Source organism: Mustela nivalis (genome assembly GCF_964662115.1).
Source record: "Mustela nivalis genome assembly, chromosome: 6".
Lineage (NCBI taxonomy): Eukaryota > Metazoa > Chordata > Mammalia > Carnivora > Mustelidae > Mustela > Mustela nivalis.
Window position 1 is genome coordinate 33,773,869 of NC_139025.1, and position 21,833 is coordinate 33,795,701.

The 21,833-nt window shown below is 52.2% G+C and overlaps 1 protein-coding gene across 20 annotated transcripts in view; it reads left to right on the forward strand.

Annotated features, from left to right (window-relative positions):
* Nucleotides 1-15,063, forward strand: part of TMEM229B (transmembrane protein 229B) — a 39,781-nt gene extending 24,718 nt beyond the window's left edge. For 7 of the 20 annotated variants that reach the window (XM_082734054.1, XM_082734057.1, XM_082734056.1 and 4 more), the window contains 2 exons: nt 746-927; nt 11,403-15,063. In XM_082734054.1, the coding sequence (XP_082590180.1) occupies nt 11,421-11,924 (504 nt within the window). In that variant the 5' untranslated portion in view covers nt 746-927; nt 11,403-11,420 and the 3' untranslated portion in view covers nt 11,925-15,063. Of the gene's footprint in view, nt 1-314; nt 406-745; nt 928-1,562; nt 1,834-5,197; nt 5,300-11,399 lie in introns of those variants that run through there. The other 13 variants (XM_082734064.1, XM_082734068.1, XM_082734069.1 and 10 more) reach the window with 7 other exon arrangements.
* The last annotated feature ends 6,770 nt before the right edge of the window (nt 15,064-21,833 follow it).

Genomic DNA, 21,833 nt, shown 5'->3' on the forward strand with positions numbered 1-21,833 from the left:
ACCTGAGCTCCGTCTTTGGGCTCGTGCACATGGTGCTGCATCCAAGGGGTTTTTCTGAGAAGCTGCAGGACCTTCACATTCAAGTCAGAATCTTGATCAAATGGTCGAATCTCAGGGATATATTAAAAATGTGTCTGTGGCCAGGGGCATCAGAAAGTCAGATTTGTATCGGTTTGTAGTCGGTTATTGATGTTAACAGGAAGGGCTTTAATAAGAATAGTGATAAAATAGAGTGAAATAAATATTGGGGTGGTGGGATTGCGGGGAGAGGGATCTGGCACACCTTTTGCTGGTGTGCTTGTTTTTCTGTGTAGCTGTCCTCGACTCCCCAAATGCCTCCGTTATTGGCCTTCTGGGAGGTTCCTGACCGCCCTTGAGAGCAGATGTGGCCACTGCAGGGCGAAGGTGAGAGTGTAATTTGAAGCTAAATGAAAAAGGCACTGGAGTCTAAAATTATACTCCCTCTCAGATTTACAAATGTGCACACATTTACTTGCAGAGTAAGAAGCCCTAAGTCCCAACCCTGCGTGTGAATGGCCTGGGACGCACCCCAAGCTGTCATTGCTGGATTAACCAGACCTGAGCAAACAGGACAGTACAGAGGAGGGAGTACTTTCCAAGAGAGGCGCCCAGGGGCCCTGGTGGGATGACTGCCTGGTGCTGAGCCGTGATTGCCTTGAGGCTGCCTTTCCTTCTGGCCCAGGGGGCAGTGGAAGGTAATGAACGCCTCCTCTTTTATTCCCAGGGACACATGGAAGCCTCCTGCCGACCAGCCAAGGATCAGCTGAGCCCTGGGGCTGATGCTTGCCGCCACTGCTGAGAATGGCACCGAGGCCCAGCCAGGCACCAGGACAAAGGTTAACCCGGGACACTCCTGGACAGTGACCCTGATGTCTGTTCTGAGCCGTGCACTCAGAGGTCTGATAAGTGAGTAATGTGACAGGCTCCCCAGGGATCCCGGGCCCTCCCTGCCTCAGGGGCACTGACGCAGGTCTGGAGGTTCCAGTTCGGAGCCTGTGTTGTGTCCGAGGGCCCGTCACGGGGGGGGGTGGGGGGGGTGGGGGGGGTGGGGGGGGTGGGGCGTAGTTCCAGGATAGGCGGGGAGGGCCAGGCCCCTTCAGGTCATGCCCTGTGTTGGAGCCTTCTTAGAGCCATGTGGCCTCTGAAATATGTGCCCCACCCAGATGGGCTGAATGAGTGAGGTCAGACACTCAGCAGGGGGAGATGACATCCTCCCACACTCCCTTTCTTATCTGTAGGCTCCTGGATGCTTTGGGTCTTGGGCTTCACCTCTGTGCCATGAGAACTGTACTTCATCTGGGATTGCAGACTTTGTCCAGAGCCCATGAGGGGTTCATGTGGCCTTGGGGAGAGCATCCAGGGCGCTGGGAGGAGTGGGATTTCTGGTGCCTGAGCTGCTATAGAGGTGGCCACCAGGGGGTCCAGAGGAGCAAGCCTTCTGCTGCTTTTGGTCTCCTCCTAAGGCCAGACATGCTGCGTGTAGAGCGTGGGACCCCCTGACCGTGGAGCTTCACCTGTCCTCGTATGGCCTTTCTTTCCAGACTTGGTCTCTGGCTTTTCCTTGATGGTGCTTTAAAAAATGATGTTTGGCTGCTTTCCCAAGCCCCAGAGGTCTGTCTAGCCTGAAGGCCGTTGTCTGCGTAGGGCAGACAGTCCCCCTCTGGGTCAGCCAGCAGAGAGCTCGCCTGGAAGTCACGGCAGGGAGAGCACCCCCAACGGGACAAGCTGTTTGGGAGCTGCTGGACTGGCCCCCGGGGACCCGGAGCCTTAGATTCCACGCAGGAGCTTGCGGGGAAGGAGAAGGGCGACTAGGTAATTCTCAGCTTTAGCCAGAACTTGCCAGTCGACAGTTGAAAACTTAGGGCTGGCATCTATGTTTCCCTCAGCCTGGGCTTGCAAAACCAGTTTGTGGTTGGAGGACTTTTCAGGAAGTGGGTCTCTGGGGCGATCTGTAGCCAGGGAGGTGTGTGGTGGGGGTGCAGAGATGGCCGTGGAGGCCACAGCGGGAACCCGGTGACTCAGATCAGAGACCTACGACCCACATCACGCAGGATTCCCCACCCAGGGCAGTCTCTACCAGTGGCCTTGGGACTGTTGTACCCTCTGGTCGGTGATCCCACTCCAGAATTACTCATTAGGAAATCTTTTCTTAGGAAATAATCCCAGAGAAGAAAAGGGCTGAATTCTTTTTTAGAAGCATAAAAAGGATGTTTCTTATGGTGTTGTAGTAATAGTGGAAATGGGAAACAATTGTTCTCTCTTTGTTGATCATGTAGGTTAAGGAAGTTAAAGTTTTCCACCTGGTGGAATAGCATACTGCCATTGTACTAACGAGGACACAGGCAATATAACAACTTGGAAAAATGATTATGATATACTAAGTGAAAATGTCAGGTTACAGGAGAAGTACATTAAGGATTAAGGTAATTTGTGAAATAAACACATGAGAAAGATGGCCAGGGAGACATGATGGTGGCTGCTAGTTTGGTGGATTAGGAACTCCTTTTCTTTCTTTCTTTTTTTAAAGGTTTTTTAAAATTTATTTGACAGAGACACAGCGAGAGAGGGAACAAAGCAAGGGGAGTGAGAGAGGGAGAAGCAGGCTTCCGGCTGAGCAGGGAGTCCGAAGCGGGACTTGAACCCAGGACCCTGGGATCATGACCTGAGCCAAAGGCAGCTGCTTAACGGCTGAGCCATCCCCTTTCTTTCCATGATGCGTGGATTTGCTTCTTGTGAAACTGAATATATTCTGGATGAATATACGACACACATTAACAGTGACTTTCTCTAAGGTGTGGGGGGATGGGGGGCTTTTGCTCTTCAGGTCGATCCTTTCAGTGATGTTTAAATTTTAGGTGTGAGCCCATGTTACTTTTATAATCAGGAAAAATAATAAAGATCTTTAAAAATGTTAGAACTGAAATTTTAAAAAGACCATATTTCCCAAGAAAGAGAAGAGAGAAAGGCTGAGGGAAGCTAGTTGTTTATACTTGCCCTGTGTGGGCCCATTCACCCTCCCATTCATTCATTCACCATGCCCCCGGTGTTAGTAGGTCTCATTGCCAGGCACTGGTCTAGGCACTGGGCACCCAGCACTGAACAAGGCAGAGCCCCTGTCCTCCTGGAGCGTTCATTCTTGTTGGGGGAGATAGACAGCAAACAAGTAGCAAAATACCAGAAAGCGAAAGTGCTATGAGGACTGAAACAGGATGATGTCAGTCACAGGGAGGCTATTTTGGACTGGAGACTTGGAGAAGGTCTCAGGGGTGACTGGTTGAGTTGAAATCTGAATAACAATAGAGAGGCAGGCCAGTGAGGTCTGGGAAGAGCATTGTTGGGAGGGGGCGGGGGCAGCACACAGGATGCTTAGCCTGAGGGCCCCGCCCGCCTGTGCCCTTCCCTGCCTGAGCCCTGCTGACTCTCTGTGCCAAGCTGACTCTGTTCCCAGGGCCCACCTGCCCCCTGTGCCTGCCAGCTGGGATTTGGTTAGCATCGGAGGCCTTCTAAAATCCTCTCCAGCTTGCTGCTTTGTGTGGAGTGGTCTGCTGCTGCTCCAGGTGCCAGGCTTGGATGGAGAGTGTGATGCTGGTCACTGCTCTTGGCTGGCATTTCTGTGGCAGAGCTGGGCCATCTGAGATTCCCAGCCATGCTGGGGCAGGCTCGCAGTCAAGGACACTCTGGGGAATGTGTGTCCTGGTGAAAGGTCTTTGAATGGCACCTACCTGTCTTGAGGCCCTCTGTGGTGGTGGCCGCTGTGGTCCTCTGAGGTCAACTATGACCCTGGAGGACCATCCCATGGGTCTTACCGGAACTTGGGCTCAGAACAGAACTTGGCCTCTCAGAATAGGCTGAGAGCCTTCAACAGCTCGGACACCAGTCCTGAGCTTCACTGATGATCTTTCTAGAAGCTCGTGTGTCCTTCTTGCTTCCTGTTGTCTCTCCATACACCATCCTGGCTTTCCCGAAGCAGAAACTCAGAAACTGGTGGTGCCCGCAGAGGTGGCTGTAGTCAGCTTCAAGGGCAGTGTGCTGAGAAGGCTCTGGAGCCAGACTCGCTGGCTTTGAATCCCAGCTCTGCCTTTTAGAGCTGGAATTACTTAGCCTCCCTCTTCCTCAGTTGCCCTAGCTGTAAAATAAGCTTGAGTATTATCTGAGGTAGTACATGGTAGGTGCTGGGAAGAGAGCCTGATTATTCCTGTGACTTGAGAGGTGGAGGGAAGACTAACTTCGGGGACTTTCCTGGGGGATGCCCATAGCAAGAAAGGGTGGAACTCTATGGCATTGGGGTTACCCAGTGACCCCAAGTATTTAGCTCTACTTGCTTCCCTTCTGGCCCTGGAGCAAGTGCATGGGTTTCCCCCACCCCTATCCCACCCACAATCTGACAACCACAGAGGAAGCTCAGGACGGCTTCAGAACTTGCACCTTTCACCCAAATATTAGGACAACTGCCCCCCCCCCTTTTTTTGCACTCACTTCCAGCACAGAGCCTGCCAATGGTCTGGACTCAGGGTCTCTGCCACTGCCTTGCCCTCGGGGGCCCCTGAAGCCTCCAAAAACTGAAGCAATTTTGGTGCCTAGAAATGAGGAAGTGAATGAGGTGAAAGAAGGAGGAAGGCCTGCCTAGTCTGGCTGCATGGAAGGGGAGTCCCAGTTTTCTAGCAAGATGATTCTCTGCACAGAAATTCCCAGAGTCATTTTGTTGTGGCACCTTAGCTTCCTGGGACAAGATGGGAGTTTGGGGTAAAACCAAGGGCGATCATCTCATTTGCTTTTGCCTGCAGCCTGTCTTGGACTTTTATGGCGCTCTCTTCATCCTTCTCCGCTTGCTCTGCTCTCTAAGGAATGGCTCAGTGGGTTCCAGGACTCGGTGAGATACTCTTAGGGAGCAAGAGTCGGTACCCCTCCCCCCCAATCACCTATCACCCGTGCCCTTGGAAGGGCAGTGCCCTGCTCTGACAAGTCACCTTTGCGGGCACTCTGTGTTCACAGGCCCTTTTATCAACAAGTATGAGGGCTCTTTACTTGAGTGTTGTTCCGCAGCATCCTGCTTGTGAAACCGTCCCCAGCTCTCCAAATTCCTTTCTCTCATTTTCACCCTTGCCCATGCTCTCCTGTTTTCTTCACCTTGAGTTTTCTTTCCCTGACTGTCCTCTGTGTCATGGTCCTCAGGACAGGTGTGTTTGTCACCAGGAGAAAGAGACTGACTTCCAGTGAGCTGCTGGTTCTTCCTGGTGCAGGACTTCACAGGGCTTTGATCCCGGTGCGGAGCAAGGAGGTACTGGGAGAATCTGGGGGCAGAGTCCCCGTTCAGGTGTGGGGAGGCATGGCCGGGGCCAGGAGAGCGTGGGGGAGCTTGTCCCAATTCAAGAGTTTAAGCCCTCCCGTAAGTGTTAGGAATGGGTTCAGGGAGTGGAGTTTTGAAAATCCAGCCAAGCCAGTGTGGCCTCTCATGTTAGTGTCTGTGGGGCTGTCCCAGCTGATGACACTGTCTCATGTCCCTCCTTCTCTGTCTTCGCCTCCATCTCCTGGCCCCAGTCAGGACTTCCAGCTTTCCCATTTGTCTCATGCAGAGTTGGCATGTTCTTCTGGCACAACCCCTAGGACGTGGCCTGACCTTGCCTAGGTATGCTTCCCCTCTGCCTACCCCTGTTTTTCCAGTATGGAAGATTCCAGAAATGGGATCCTATCCTTGGGCTCACCTTGTTCTTTCTCCCCCATCTTCTCTTCTATTTAGCAGCTTGCCCTCCTTCACCCTTTAACAGTGGCTCCTTCCGTCCTGCTTCTGTTCATAGGGTCTGGAGGTCCAGCTCTTCCAAGTCACCTGCTCCAGGGGTGACTGGAGCCCCTGGGTTGTTGGGAACTCCAGTTTCCTGGGAAACCATCCTCCGCCATGTCTAAAGATGAGACCATGAGGCAAGGAGAGCAGGGTTTTTTTTTTTTTTTTTTTAAGATTTTATTTATTTGACAGACAGAGATCACAAGTAGGCAGAGAGGCAGGCAGAGAGAGAGGAGGAAGCAGGCTCCCCTCAGAGCAGAGAGCCCGATGCGGGGCTCGATCCCAGGATGCTGGGATCATGACCTGAGCCGAAGGCAGAGGCTTTAACCCGCTGAGCCACCCAGGGGCCCCGAGAGCAGGGTTTTAAAGTCAGCATTAAGGTGGGGCTGACCTGAGAGGTCCACTAGTTCTGTCAGGCCATTGTGTAAGTTGAACAGGGAGTCCCTTCCCCTGGATCCTGTGGGCCAGAGGGGCCAGAGGTACGAGTGCAGGTCGGGTGGACAGACCTAATTTCAGAGGAGCCAGAGTTGGGCGGGAGGCATAGTGGTCTCTGGGCCACCGCAGCACCTCCCTGCCCTGCCTCTGGTCATGGGCACCTCCTCATTCTCAGCCTGGGTCTGTTCTCTCCCACTCTGGGGGGGCTAACAACCTATTGGTTGTTTCAGGATAAAAGGAGGGTGTGGGAAGCTCTGCCAGGAACACTGGCCCTTTCGTTCTGCCCTTCTTGTCAAACCTGGACCTCAGAGGGCTAGTTCTGAGACCCCCTCGCCCTTCATGAAACCTCCCGAGCTACACAAAAGCTGGAAGCTCGCCTTGCCTCTCCTCAGCTCTGTCTTTGTTCTCCTCTGGGCTCTACATGCAGTTACTGGTTAAGGAGGGTTGCTTGACTGCTGGGTTGTGCTCTGGTTGGACGTGAAGACCTGACTTGCCTGGTAAGGAAAGCTGCCCAACCACTAGCGAGAGCAGGGGCAGAATGACTCTGCCTCAGGGAAAAGGGGGCGCTGGAAGCAGAAGCTGACCAGGAAGCCTGGCTCTGTACCAGAAATGGAGCCACTCTCTCTGATCATTTGCTGTCATCTTAGTAGTGTCTGTCCCCTCAGTCACCCTTACAGTAACCCCCAGAAGTAGTTACCCTTATTATTCTCACTTCACCTGTAGGAAAACCGAGGCCCAGAAAAGTCAGGTAACATGCCCTACATCCCAAAGGGGAAGGGTACCAGGAAACTGGAAAGGAAAATACAAGGTGGGGAGACCAGGAAGTTAGGATCTGCAGCCCCTGGACTTAACCATTTCATGCTATTCAAACCCAGGAATCATGGTTTGTGGTTGGTGATGGTTCAGGAGGGTAGGACCTGTATGAACTGTATGGGACATGAGGTTTTCTTAGATTTGTCCGGCGAATTTGTTGAGCATATTCTATATACAAGGCACAAAAATGACTCATACATAGTGCTACAGCAAATGTTTTTAAGATAAATTTTTTAAATAAAAGTTTAGACATACTTGTTAGAAAAACATTTTAGGTTATACAGAGAAGTTTAAACAAGGAAACAAAAATCACTTGTGATGTCACCATCCAGAGATGATTATGGCTAATTTTTTTGTACATTTGTTTTTTTTTTTTCCAAGATTTTATTTATTTGACAGAGATCACAAGTAAGCAGAGAAGCAGGCAGAGAGAGAGGGGAGAAGCAGGCTCTCCGCAGAGAGAGAGAAAACTGGGACTCCCCTTCCATGCTCATCTACTAAGAGCATGATCCCAGGACCCTGAGATCATGACCTGAGCCGAAGGCAGAGGCTTAACCCACTGAGCCACCCAGGTGCCCCTTTTTTGTACATTTGTACAAATGTACATTTTGTACATTTGTATGCTTTTGCAAAATCAAAATCATATTAATTACTCAGTTTTGAATCCTGCCTTTTTTTCTCTCTTACCATTATATTAATCAGTCACCAAGCGGCCACTAGTGCAAAGCATAGTGCAAACTGTTGTCACAGAAGTGAACTGGGTGCAGAGGTGGACAAACAGGGCAGTTGAGGAGGATTATGGGTCATGAGCCATGGGTTAGGGGTGGTGGCAGCAGTAGCAGTTGGGAAGGGCACCCCAGGTAGCAAGAGCCGTCATGAAGAGATCCAGAAGACAAGATCTGAGGCCATGGTATCTCACGAAGGGCTTTGCCAGCTGTCCCTAGGGGTTCAAACCTTCCCAAGTGGATGGTAAGGACACACTAGTGGGCCTTATGTGGGAAGAAGCATTGGATTTGTGTTTTAGAAAGACTGCTGTTTCTATACGCACTTTCCTAGCTGGGTAAGTGAATTGGAAAGGAAAAGGCAAGCGGGGAGACCAGCTGGCCGATGACTGAGGGCATCCAGGTGAATGACGGTGACAGCTTGGAACAGAGCAACAGCAATGAGAAAGGAGGGTCAAGGGGAAGAGATGATTTCAAACATAGTTAAGTGGTAGAAAGGACAGGAGGTAATGGCCGATTTGGTGGCTTTGCCATGTGACTTGCTTTGGCCAGTAAGATGTTCCTGGGCACGACTTAAGCAGAATCTTGAAAAGCGTGGTGCAGTAGGGTCTGCTTTTCCATGTGCCTCTGCCCCTGCATGAGAAAGCGTGATGGGGATGAGAGACAGGTAGACCAGAGTCACCCAGCCAAGGATAGGACAGAGCCCCAGACAAGCAGCCATTTCATGATCGAGGCCAGCCAAGATCTGCCAACCCACACACAAGCTGTGATAATAAATGAGAGCTGATTTACAGCACTGAGTTTTAGAATGCTTTGTTATGAAGCATGAACTGATCTTCTTAAGTTGAATGCGGTGTGCCAGGCACTGTTCTAGGCACTGGGTAATGCAGCACTGAACCGGACAGACAAGGTCCTTATTCTCAGGGAGCTCTTGTTGGGGGGTGGGATGCGGCAGAGGAAGCTAGAATGACCTCAGGGCCTCCTGCTGCCAACTGGGTGCAGGGTGAGATCACAGAAGGAAGATGAGCTTTAGGGAAAAGATACTGAGTTTGAGGTGTCTATAGGACGCTTAGGTGAAGGGGTTGAGGTAGGAGTGGGATACATAGGTGTAGGACACAGGAGAGATATCTAGATGGGGACTGGAAGTCATCACCATAATAAAACAGGAAGTCATCTGGACCAAAGTGAGATAGAGGAAGTGCTCTGGCAATTCAGGCGAGGAAGAGAGGGCTGTGAGGATGAAGATGGTTTTATTCTGAAGGTCATTTGGAAGCTGGATTTGTACTTGTGGACGGAGAGAGGAAAGGCACAGGAAACATACAGACAGGATCTTACAGAGGCAGGAGGGAAAACCAGGAGAGCAGCCAGTGAGAAGAAGGCTGAAAAAGTGGGCTGGAGTGAGATCCTAGAGTCTCTTAAACATCAGGCCAAGGAAGCTGTGGCGTTTCATTAGGACCGGGGATGGGGGGGGGGGGTTGCTGGGAACTGAATGCTTTTGAGGAGGGGAGCAGCACTAGGCAGGCATGTCTAGGAGCCGGGCAGTAGTGTGCAGAGGGATGAGTGCTGAAGTAGAAATCGGGAGATGTGGATTCTGGTCTCGGCCTATCCATTCACCGGCCCTGGGGTATGGGACAAACCCACTTCTCTCAGCTCCAACTGTCTCTCTGAAAAAATCGGAGTGAAACTACCTGCCCTTCTTCGCATGAATCTTAATTTTGTAATTACCAATGACAAAAAATGGGAACGGAAATGTCTGGAAGGACTCAAAGCCATACACCAGGGCGGGTCATCTTGTGACCAGGCCTGCGTCAGCTGGAAGGCGGGGCAGCGAGTCCCAGAGAGGAAGGCCGACTGCAGGTGCAGCCTGTTCACCTCTTTCCCCTCACCCACCTTGACAGAGGTGGGTGACAGGTCAAGCCTGGGGTCCACGGGCAGCTGGCAGAGCTGGGATTTGTGTTTTCATGCCCTGCCTTCCCATTCCTGATGCTCCCGTGATCTCTCCCCATAAACCTACATCATGAAGAGAGGGTCTGCTCCAGAGAGGCCTGTGAACAGAACAGAGGAGTGCAAAAGAGGCACTTCTCTTTCGGGGAGGACACGGGCTAGCAAGGTGGATCGAGAGGGCACACGCCTTCTAACAGGAAACGGGGTAGCATTGGATAAAGGACAAGGAAAAGTAGAGAGGCCTGTGGGCGAGGCCAGCCTTCAGGGAAGCTGTCTGGGACCTTAAAGCCCAGTGGGGCTAGAAGAGAGGAGGAGAAGGGAGGAAGTAGAGAGGAGGACTCTCTCCTCTGTCAGCCACTGGTTTCCTCTCCACATTGAAACTAAACACCCAAACCCGCTTAATGGAGCAGTTAAAGACAAATGTGACCACAACGAGCTGCCACTTTATACCCATTAGGATGGCCATCCTCAAAAAACCAGAAAATAACAAGTGCTGGCAAGGGTGTGGGGAAATTGGAAGCCTTGTGCATTGCTGGTGGGAATGTAAAATGGTGCAGCTGCCGTGGAAAACAGCAAGGGTATTCCTCAGAAAATTAATGTGGAATCACCATGTGATCTGGCAATTCTCCTGGATATAAATCCAAAAGAATAGAAATCAGAGACTAGAACAGATATTTACATACCTATGTTCAGAGCAGCAATGTTCACAATAGCCAAAAGGTAGAAACAAACCATTAATGGACAGATGGATAAATCAAATGTGATAGATTGATTGATCGATCACAAAGAATGAATATTATTCAGCCTTGAAAAGTGAAGGATATTCTGACACACGGTACTACATCAATGAACCTTGCCGACACTATGCTCAGTGAAGTAAGCCAGTCACAAAGGGACAAGTACCATATGATTCCCCTTAAAAGAGGTAACTGGAGTAGTCACATTCATAGAGAAAGAAGGTAGAAGGGTGGTTGCCAGGGGTGGGGAGGAGGTGGGGAGTTAGTGTTCTGTGGATACGGAATTTCAGTTTGGGATGATGAAAAAGTTTTGGAGATGGACAGTGGAGACAGTTGCACAATAGTGGGAATGTACTCACTGCCACTGAACTATACACTTAAAAATGGCTAACATGGTAAATGTTAGTATATGTTAACACACACACTCCCACCACCCAAGGACAAATGTGAGAGGTTGCTTAGAAAGATCTCAGAAATATGAGTGAGGTGGAGTTGTTTGAGAAATGGAGGAGGAGCTGGTGACCCCAGTGGGTGGGCCTGATGAGAAATCAGCTGGTAGCCTAGAAATGGAGGTGACTGGTGCGTCGGGACAGCCAGCTCTTCCATCTGATCACAGATAATTATTAAAAAAAAAAAAAAAAAAGGTCTAGGTTGTGTAGGAGACACCTTCCTCCAAGTAGCATTTGAGTAGAGCTGGTCAGAGGAAGCCAGTGGGACTTTTAAGTTTCTTGCCTTCCTTTCTCATGCCCACCTGGCCAAGATCCGGAATAGGGCGTAAAGTAATGACCAGGAAATAGGGTCCGGAGTGGGACTGGTAACCAAAGAGAACAACGGTAGCCGCGGGTGTGGAACCGCCTGGAGCCTGGTGATAGCCGAGACTCGGGCTGGGCGTGGGTGGCCAGGAGCGGGGGCTCCCTCCCGCCCTCACCTGTCTCCTCTGTGTCGCAGCAGCCAGCCCCACTGGGCGCCATGGCGTCGGCCGAGCCGCTGACGGCGCTGTCCCGCTGGTACCTGTACGCCATCCACGGCTACTTCTGCGAGGTGATGTTCACGGCCGCCTGGGAATTCGTGGTGAACTTTAACTGGAAGTTCCCGGGGGTCACGAGCGTGTGGGCGCTCTTCATCTACGGCACGTCCATCCTCATCGTGGAGCGCATGTACCTGCGCCTGCGGGGCCGCTGCCCGCTGCTGCTGCGCTGCCTCATCTACACGCTCTGGACCTACCTGTGGGAGTTCACCACCGGCCTCATCCTGCGCCAGTTCAACGCCTGCCCCTGGGACTATTCCCAGTTCGACTTTGACTTCATGGGCCTCATCACCCTGGAGTACGCCGTGCCCTGGTTCTGCGGGGCCCTCATCATGGAGCAGTTCATCATCCGCAACACCCTCCGCCTCCGCTTTGACAAGGACGCGGAGCCGGGGGAGCCCGGGGGTCCCCTGGCCCTGGCCAACGGCCACGTCAAGACGGACTGAATGGGGCTGGTGGGCGGGGCCCGGGGCTCTCTCACGGACACGGGGGACAGAGGTACCGAGCTGGTGGGGCTACATCTTCTGAACAGCACAAGCCCTGGCCCGGGGCTTGCCTCAGCGCGCTAGGGCACACATGACATCGGCCTCCCTCCAGCACTCTCCGCGGGGGGCGGGGGGAGGTGTGGGGGGCGGGTGTGGAGGGAGCCGAGGGACTCTGGGAAGGGTCTGGGTCTCTGCGCCCAGCTCAGAGGCTGGCGGCCTCCGGCCTGTGGCCTAGCAGCGGCTGGACCCCCCTGGGTGACTTTGGAAGCAGCAGGCCCTGTCCTGGCTAAGGGGCTCTGAGAACGGGTTAGAAGGTGGAAGGCGAGGCCTGAGGAGGGTTGGGCTACTGCGAGGCCTCCTCCCTCTCACCTGGTTCAGGTGGGCTTTGGCTGGTTCCATTGGCAATATTCAGGTGCTTGCTTGCAACCAATACCTCCCCGGGGGCCTGCTGAGCTGCGGCCTGACGGGAGACTGGCCAGGAGGCTGCTTGGCAGCAGTGCTGGTGTGCAAGGGCTGGAGGCCTTCCCTTGGCTCCTCTCCCCTCCCCCAGGGCTCCGCCCCTCCCTTGGCCTTCTGGGGGCCCCCCTGGTGCTGGATTCCCACCAACCTTGGGCTTTTGGAGGTTTCAATCCCTGTGTGTTTGGTGGTGTTCCCCCCCCCCCCCTTTTCTCTCTTATTTTCAAGGCCTTTACCACTAGCGGCCCCTTTATCCTGTCAGTCACCACACCCACCCCCTTCCCCAACTCCCTGGCCAACACAGCAGCTGCCAGACATACAGCCCTGAGAGCGGCCTTCCCTCCATTGTGTCCGCTGCCTGAAGACTGGGAAGTCATCCGCCCCACCTGTCTGATGGGCTGTGGCAGCGCCCCCTCCCCACAGAGGCCCAGCTGAAATGGAATGATGCCCTCCCCAACACACAGTCAGGCCAAGATGCACGCCCCCCCTCTCAGATCCACAATGGGGACCTAGAGACAAATCAGCTTAGGGGAGTTGGGGGGTAGGGGAGAAGGCATTTCTCTTTTCAAGTCAGAGTTGATAGAGCTTTCTAGGGGATGGCAGAGCAGGCATCCAGGGTTGGAGACCCATGCAGGGTGAGTGAGAGAGAAAAAGGAAACAGGCTTTGAGCTTTGGGAGGGTCTTCAGAGCATCCTTAGTGGGAAGGGAACGGCTGGTCCTGCCATAGCCCTAGCCCTGCAGCAAAACCTCCTCAGGGCCACCCCGTCCCACCCCTCCCAGGCAAGACCGACCCTTTGAGCTTACCCCTTAAGCAGTATTGACCCGGCCATGCTCACGGGCGTTGTCATCTTGGTTGCCCCCCTTCCTCTGTGACGGGTCCATTGCTGGCAGTGGACAGGTGAAATCCTCACTCCAGCCCACTTCTGGCTCTGCCCCCCACTCCCTGAGGGGAAAGGCCCATCAGAATGCAGCCTATGCCATGGTACATGGTCTTGTCTTGACCACACGAGGACTCTTAGATAGAAATTAGCCTTTCCCTTTTTATGGATCATTAAAAAATGACAGTACCACCTGTGGAGAGAATCTCCTCTTCCGCGCTCTGCTGCTCCACCGAGACTGTGCAGACAGCCCCAGCCAGGGTGTGAGCCAGGCCTAGGGGGACTGGGTAGGATTGGGAGAAAGGCTGGGAGATTCTGCCTTTGATAGGGTTGTTTTGTGCAGTTGACCCTGTCCAAGACAGGATGAAGGGCATCTCTCAGCCTCTGTGTCCTGGTCAGGATCCTCAAATCCAGCGGTGAACATTCTGCAGGGGCCAGACCTACCTTCAATTTTACTGTGGCCCCAATTCCAGAGCTCTGGGGCACCCAGGGATTCAGGTTTCCAACTACAGGTGGAAGGGTTTCCAGAAGAAAAGCATCACCTGGATTCCCTGTCCCGTCTGCAGAATTATTTCCTTGGCCCTATCCCCTAACTCTGTGCTATCTCAGTTTTCTGGACCCCAATACCCTTTCAGGCCCCCAGGTGGGCCCCTAGACCGCACCACCCGCCTTTGACCTCCCCTCCCATGACCAAATCTGGGGTTGGCTTGTTGATGTCTGCCAGCACAGGGTCTCAGTGATTCTCAGTCACAGCAAGCCCCTGTATGGCCCATCAGGTGTGGCCACTCCAGATGCTCCATGGGCCACTCCAGATGCCCCATGGACATTTCCTGGAACCATCTTTTCTCTGGGCCATACAGATTCCCAGGGACAGGAGGTCCTGCGATAAACCCGCCTGGTATGTGCAGAGCACTGTTTTTCTGCTTTATCCAGGTGCCCCATGGCTCTTGCTGTCCCTCATAGGGCATAGAGTCCCCAGGAAAGGGAGGCAACAATCCAGGGCTTGAGCTCAGGGTCGGTAGGCTCAGAATTCACCCAGGGTAGCCCAGACTTCAACTCTTGCTTTCTTGGGTATCTTCAGGGCCCTCATCCCATAGTGCCCGGGCACCCCAGCTCTGCCAAACAGTGGAGGTGCTGGCAGGAAGAGTCTGCTGATTCTTTGTGACCCTCTGGTGTCCTGGTCTCTCTCCACTGGGCATGGCAGCATTTCTGAGTTACTTAGGATTGTCATATATAAGGCTATTGCCTTAGAGCTGCCCTGCATGGTTGAACTGCTTCTGAGGTCTGCTAGGCACCCTGTCCCTTGTGCCCTGTCCCCTCTGTTGCCAGTAAGTCACAATGACCTATGCTTATCTACAGCAATAATATATAGGGAGTGCCCATGAAATCCTCTTGTCCTAGTCCCTCACTCTCTGCATGGGTCTCCTCCTTGGGGAGGCAGGACTGAGTAGGTCAGTTCCTGAGAACCTGCATTTATGAAGCTCTGGGCCATGCAGACATCATCATGGGGGGATGGAGAGAGGAGAGATGCCCAGCCCCCAAGCTATGGCTAAGGCAGTGAGGGTACCTTCCACCCTGAGACCACCCCAGACTCGGAGGAGCTACAGGTCCCAGCTCTCCACTTCAAAGTGGGCAGGACTGTCTCCCAACTGCAGCCCCTCAGGACACGTGACTGGTTTGTGCGCCCATCGCTTGCTCTGTCTCCATCGGTCTGTCTCTTCCTTTTCACATTTGTGCACATCAAATATACTGGTGTTTGTGTTCCAGGACTGACTCTGATTCATCTCTGTTTCTTCTATTTTGGAGCCCCTTTTCTAGGGGCAGCTGGAGGCCAAGCCATTCACACTGTGTCGTGCTGCTGTCCTAAACCAAGAGGACTGCTGGGGGGAGCCACCTCGTGGGAAGGGCAAGTGGGACTCCCTGACAGTCCTTTTCACCATCTCTGCTTTGACCCTCCTGGGTAACCAGAATTCTCCCCCTAACCCCCCACTTCTCACCAGTAACATGATCTGGTCCATAATTTTGCTTTGGTCCTAGGCTACAAAGCAAATGGGGAGGCCTGGGCAGTTATCCAAGTTGGCTGCATTGGCTCAGGAGATGAGCTCCTCTAGAAACAGACCAGCCATGACCTGGGGGGGGGGGGGTCTCATGAGTCAGGAGGGGCCAAGGAAGGAGGCTGAGTGTACTTCAGAGAGCTGAGCCACCAGAGCTCCTTACTTTTTATTACATCAAAAGTGATGCTTTGAAGAAACAGAGCTCTGCACTCCTCCCTGGCAACGTTCCCAGAGAGGTGCTTTTGGGGGGAATAATCCCTCTCTACTTTGTGTACCTCTGCTCTGTCTACTGTCCCTTGTCCTCCTCTTCCCCCACCATGCTCCTGCCTACTTTCCTACTTCTAGTAAGAGAACGTAGTGCTCAGAAATTGTTTGGTCAGTTCAACTTAACCCAAATGGCTTGGTCCCCACTGCCACAGCCACTGGCTTTCTGGATGGAGCAGGTAGTGTGCTTTCTGAGTCATTAGGAAGGGCCTCTTCCTAATCCCACTCACTTGAAGGTATTCATTTCTTTCACTGAATCCTTTTCCCCTTATAAAAACAAGCAAGCATAAAGACCCAACAACCATTTACATGTTACTATAAACAAATATATAAGGCTATTGCCTTAGAGCAGGTTTTTAGAGAAAGAGGCAAGCATGATGGAACAGGGTCTACCTTATGAAGCTCCAGAGAAAAGGCAAGAGGTAGGGCTCAGAACAAGAAGTCTGAGGGGACCCAAAACCTTTCTTAACTGGCCAATGACTTCTGTATTCTACTCAAAGGATGCTTTCCTTTCTTGATATTTTCCTTCACCACCTCTGCTCCACCCTCATTCATTCCAAAGGGACCTTCTGAAGACAATGCCTTGAGGCAAGTGCCCCAAGAAAGCTAATGCCAAGGACCTGGGCTGCATCTTCTGACATTTGCCTAGCCTTCACAAGGGCCTAATATTTAATAACAATGAGTGAATGACCATAACCTTGCCTTTCCTTCTGGGGTGCCCATCTCAGAAGGGTAGCTTGGTCCACAGCCCTGGTGCTACTGGGGATGACTGGACAGCCTGTGTATGGTTAGCAGGGAAGCAGGTACAGGGAAAAGGAGCAACTGATTGATGACACTCCAAGTTAGAGGGACTGGTCCCAATAATTTTAACAACAGCTGTGGTACTGACTACTGGGACTGCAACTGGGCATGGCACTGAGTGTGTACGCACGATCTCAAATGTTCTCCCACTTGGGATGGGTACTGTTTTTCACCTTTTCAGCAGAGGAAATCTGGTGGCAACCAGTCCGCAACATGGATTTACCACATTTCTCTCCAAATAGCTTTTTCGTTTTCATGTAAGAAGGTGACCCTTTGCGGGGGGATTTGTGAAGAGCCAGGTGTCTCTTTCTACTTTGATGGGATTCTGGACATCATTAGAGTCCAGACCATCTGAATGCTATTCAGAAAGAAATTAATCTTCAGGAGGAAGAGAGTTGGGGGGTGGGAATTGGGGTTATAAGGAAGGAGGTATAGGGTGTCATCTTAACCAAGACCTAAGAAAAATTGGCGAGGATCCCTCTTACGGAGGGAGGTTTGTAAAATTTTGGCCTCTGGCAGCCCTGGGTTTAGGATTGACGTCTTCTTCCCCTCCCACATATGGCTTTATTTTTGCCCTTGACCTTTTCCCTTTGATTCTATTTCTTTCTCTTAAGATGAAACCTGAACCCTGAGCTGTTGGCACTCTCAGTGGGTTTGAAATGACCAGATGAAATCTTTCTCCTTCTGAAAACTCAGGGGCCCCGAGAATTGGCCTGTTTCATTCAGATTCTTTTTTTTTTTTTTTTTTAAGATTTTAATTTATTTATTTGAGAGAGAGAGCATGAGAGGGGGGGAAGTTCAGAGGGAGAAGTAGACTCCCCGTTGAGCAGGGATCCCAGTGTGGGATTCAATACCGAGACTCCAGGGTCATGACCTGAGCGAAGGCAGTTGCAATTGAGCCAACCAGGTGCCCTTCATTCAGATTCTTATGGGACACCTACAGTAGGCCAGGGGTAGTCATGGGGGGTGTTTATAGCTAAGTGGGGAGAAAGACACTGAATGGGCACTCACAGAGATGGTGATGTCATTGCAGTGTTGCTTAGCCCTCCAGGAGAGAAACTTATAACGGAGGAAGCTGGCGCTTCTACAGGGATAGGTGCGATTCCCCAGGGAGGAAGGGAGGACACACACACACACACACAAACACACACACATGTGCACACAGTGCAGACCTTCAGGTCAAGTACTGGTGTTTGCAGAGGTGAGCTGGCTGCTCATGTCTGGAAATGCAGACGTTGACTGTGCCTCGATGGATACAGTGCAGAAGGCGGCCAGTACACGGTGAGTATGTTTAGGAACGCTTAACGAATGAAGCGTTGGCCCCATGAAGCATACCCTAAAGACCAGACTGACCATTCCAGAGCTCCACAGACCCCTTTGGGAAACCCTAAGCTACAAATCCTATTTGAACAATGACCCTTTCTGCCATATCTGTGCTCACCCCCATTGAGCAACTCACTGTCCCCTCTTTTGCCAAACCCTTAGTCTCCACAGAGTGCTGCCAGCTTTTTTCTCAGGATCTTTGGCGCTTGGAAGCACCAAGTGGAGTTGACCCAACTCCACTGACTTGTCCACTGCTTCATTCTGGTGATTCATTTCTTGGTGTGGTCCTTTCAGGGCCAAGCGCTACAGATGAGGATCCACTGAAAGGCTGGTCTGGCTCCATGCTTCTGTCACAATCGTACCTTCCAGAACAGAAAGGAAGTCTTCTGATTTATGAGGGTCCACCCGTCGGGAAGGGTCCTGAGGCTGAATCTTCTTAGTTGGAGGATGGAGTTGTATTAATTTCCTAGGGCTGCTGTAACAGATTGCCATACACTGGGGGGCTTCAAACAACACATATGTGTTCTTTCATGGTTCAGAAGTCAGAAATCTAAAATTGAGGTGTCAACAGGGTTTTCCCTCTGGAGACTCTAGGGGAGAATCTTTCTTCTCCTCCTCCAGCTTTGGGCACTGTTGGTGCATCTTGGCTTCCCAGCTTTGTGGTGGCCTCACGCCAGCTCCCAGCCAAAGGGGCTGCTCCTCTCCTGTCTGGGTCTTCTCCTTTTCTGCCTCTTCTACAGACGCTTCTCACCAGCTTTCGTGCCCATCTCAGTAATCGAGGGTGATCTTGTCTCAAACCCCTTAGCTCAATTACATCCTCAACGACCCTTTTTCCAACTAAGGGCACGTTCACATGGTTCCAGGGGTTTGGATGTGATTCAATCTTTTTGGGGGGGGGGTGGGAGGGGCACCATTCAACCTACTATAGGGATTAAGGGGGGCGATGTCCACAGAAGCCCTGGCCTCCTGTACCGATTAAGAGCAAGAAGGAGGACAATGCGGGGTAATCTGGGGGAGAACGCAAGGATTTAGGTGGAGGACGGAGCTCGTCATCCCAGAACACATCCAGCTGCTGTGGTTTTTCAGTTCCGACGCAGATCTGACCATTTCTCTCCCTACTCCAGACTCTTCAATGATCTGCCATTATCTTTAGTCTCCAGCGCTCTGCCTCCTCCAGGCTTATACAACCCTCTGTGGTTTGGCCTCATTCCTCACCTCCCCCTCAGTCCGGCGCAATCTGGAGAGAACAGCGTGTCATTTTCCCGCAGCAGCCCCTGCTCCTGCCGGGTGCCGCTCTCGCTGGAGCCCTCCCACAGCGAGAGCACGCCCTCCATCCATCCACAGCAGCTCTCTGGGCTTCAGTCCGGCCAGCTCTGGGTCGGAGCGGTCTCCCTGGAGACTCTCCGTGTGACAGCCTGCCCGCGGCCGTGGATGCGGCGGATTTCACGTGTCCATCCACCCTACTGGGCGCCAGGTCCTGCGCTAGGCCCCCCCCCGCGCAGCAGGGAACAAGGCAGACTTATCTCTGCCCTCCCTGAGTGATGCCCTCCCCTGCGTTAGGGGGCACCGAGAACCCTGATGGGCTGGCGGAGGGGAGAAGGAATGAACTGGAGTTAGGGGTCGACAGCTGTTTCTATGTCTGATGTAGCAGGAGGTGGGGTGGAGAGCAGCCTCCAGGGAGAAAAGAAGCCAGGTTGAGGCTGGGAATGTAAGGAGGGCAGGGTCCCTGAGGGTCCCCAGGGTCCCTGGGGTCAGGGTAGGGGGACCATGGAGTTCACAGGAAGCCAGACTGGATTTATGAAATGTCTTGTGAACCAAGGCAGGGAGAGACAGATGATGGACAAGAAAATAACTGGTTGTAATACACTGAAACAGAGGGGTAGGCAAATGAACAGGCAGCTCCTTTAGACTGGGAGGCAGGAGAGGTCTCGGGGAAGAGAGGACACCTGGCCTGAAATCTGGATGATGAGGAGGGTCAGCCTGTGGAGAACGGGAAGACGTCATGTGGAGGAGACTGCTGGTCTGAAGGGCCAAAGTGGGAATGAGTTCAGATAGTCTGAGGAACAGATAAAAGGCCACTGTGTCTGGGGCTTGGTGAGGAAGGGATAAGGAGTATAGGACAGGGACGGGGTCAGAGCGTGGAGGCCCCTAGAGGCCTTGTCTCTGGGGAGGGGATGGGGAAGAGACATGGAAAGAGTTCTTAAGGATGGAGAATTGTAGGACCTGGCCTAGTCCCCTCCTGGGAACCCCTCATGAGGGACAGGACCAGGCAGGGGAGGACTGCAGGCAGAGCCTGGTGTCCCTCATATCCTTAGCATACGTTCTGTCCTCCTAGACGCTGGGGCATGGATTCAGTAAAAGGATTAACAAAGGTGGGTCTGTTTGGTTTCTGTCAACCCTTCTCGCTACCTGTTACATAAGCCTTTCCTGCCTTGGGGAACAGTGCACAAGGCCAGGTCCTGCCAGGCTCTACAAACTAAACTACGCTCTCTCTCTCCTCACCATACCCTCGCCTTGCCTTGCCATCTCTGACCTAGAGGCCCTTCTGGAAAATATACCTGGAAGCTCAGGCCGCCATCCTTCCTGCAGACCTTGGAGTCTCCAGGCTCTGGCAGTATCAGGACACCCCCGAATAGGGCAATGGTGGGGAACACACACAGGTGAAGAATCAGACAGACTTAAGTCGAACTGTGGCTCTGCCACTTACGATCTGTAGGACTTTTGAGGAGAAGCTGAGCCCCTCTGGGATCCAGCTCAGTGGATGTAGTTCAAACTTAGTCAGTTTAGTTTAATTCACTGGGAGTGCATCCCAGCCTCCCCTTTAAGACTGAGTGTACAAGCAAGCAAGTTGCAGGCTTGGAGTGACCAGAGAAGGCGTTAGATTCCTGCCCAGACTGGCAAACATTTTAGATGGAATATTAGGCATCACTGTTATTAAAAGTTTTGTGGTAAGCTGTGGGTGAGCTCCTGGGTAGCTCGGTCATTGGAGCATCTGACTCTTGATTTCGGTTCAGGTCATGATCTCAGAGTAGGAGACAGAGCCCCATGGCAGGCTTAGTGGAGAGTCTTCTTGGGATTCTCTCTCTCCCTCTGCCTCTCCCCAGTTTTCAGATGCTGTCTCTCTCTAAAATAAATATATAAATCTTTAAAAATAAGAAATAATAATAAAAAAAGATTTCTGGGCATTGCCCCTAGGGGATTTTTCACGGGTCAAATCTGGCCCTCTACCCTGCTGGTCGTAGGGTGACCAGCCATCTTGGTTTGTCTGGGACTAAGGGGTTACCTATACGGGACTGTCTGTGCCCAAACTGGGAAAGGCTGGTGCATATTGGGGCCAGTTGGTAAGCCTAGCTGGTAGGAGTTTAAAACCTCCCACTATTTGGGTTTCTTTTGTTTTCTCAGCATGTTTTTGGCCTTCCCTTCAACCCCTTGAGATGTTTCTCCCAGTGTTCCAGTGAACTCCTTTTCCATTTATGTTAGTCAGATGATTCTGTTGCTTGTAACCAACTCCTCCCCTATGCTCTGCACAGGAGTGAGAATCTTCTGCATGTGGACAATCCGATTCCTGCTACACACCTGAATTCTTTTAAACATCTGACTGTCACCTCCCCCTTCCTAACCTTCACAAGATCCTGCTCAGGCCTTGAACTAATACCCCCTGTCTTACTCCCGCCCCACCTCTAGGAGACCTTGCCTCTTATGGTCTTGGCTTGGCAGCCCTGCACCTGTTTTTGAGTCTGAGGTTGACTGCTGAGCCCTGGAGGAAGCTCTGACCTGGGAGCACCCCAACCTAAGCCCTTCTCTCATAAACTCTAAAGCACCCAGAAGTGCAGATCATGACCTCCCACATTTTGTAGATACCCCGGGATTCAGTTCTAATCCAAATGGGATTAATCTGATTTAGGAGCTGTCCTTTTCTGCAGTAGGGTCTTTGGGAGTGCTTTAAAGGTAGGCAGTCTGCCAACCACCTCTGGGTGGACAGTCAAGGACATCTAGTGCCTTCTGCCTCTTCGGCTTGTCCACAGGCAGCTCCCAGAGACAGTCTCTCCCAGCCAAGGATCAAAGCAGGAGGTAGAACCTTGTCTGGACCTCTC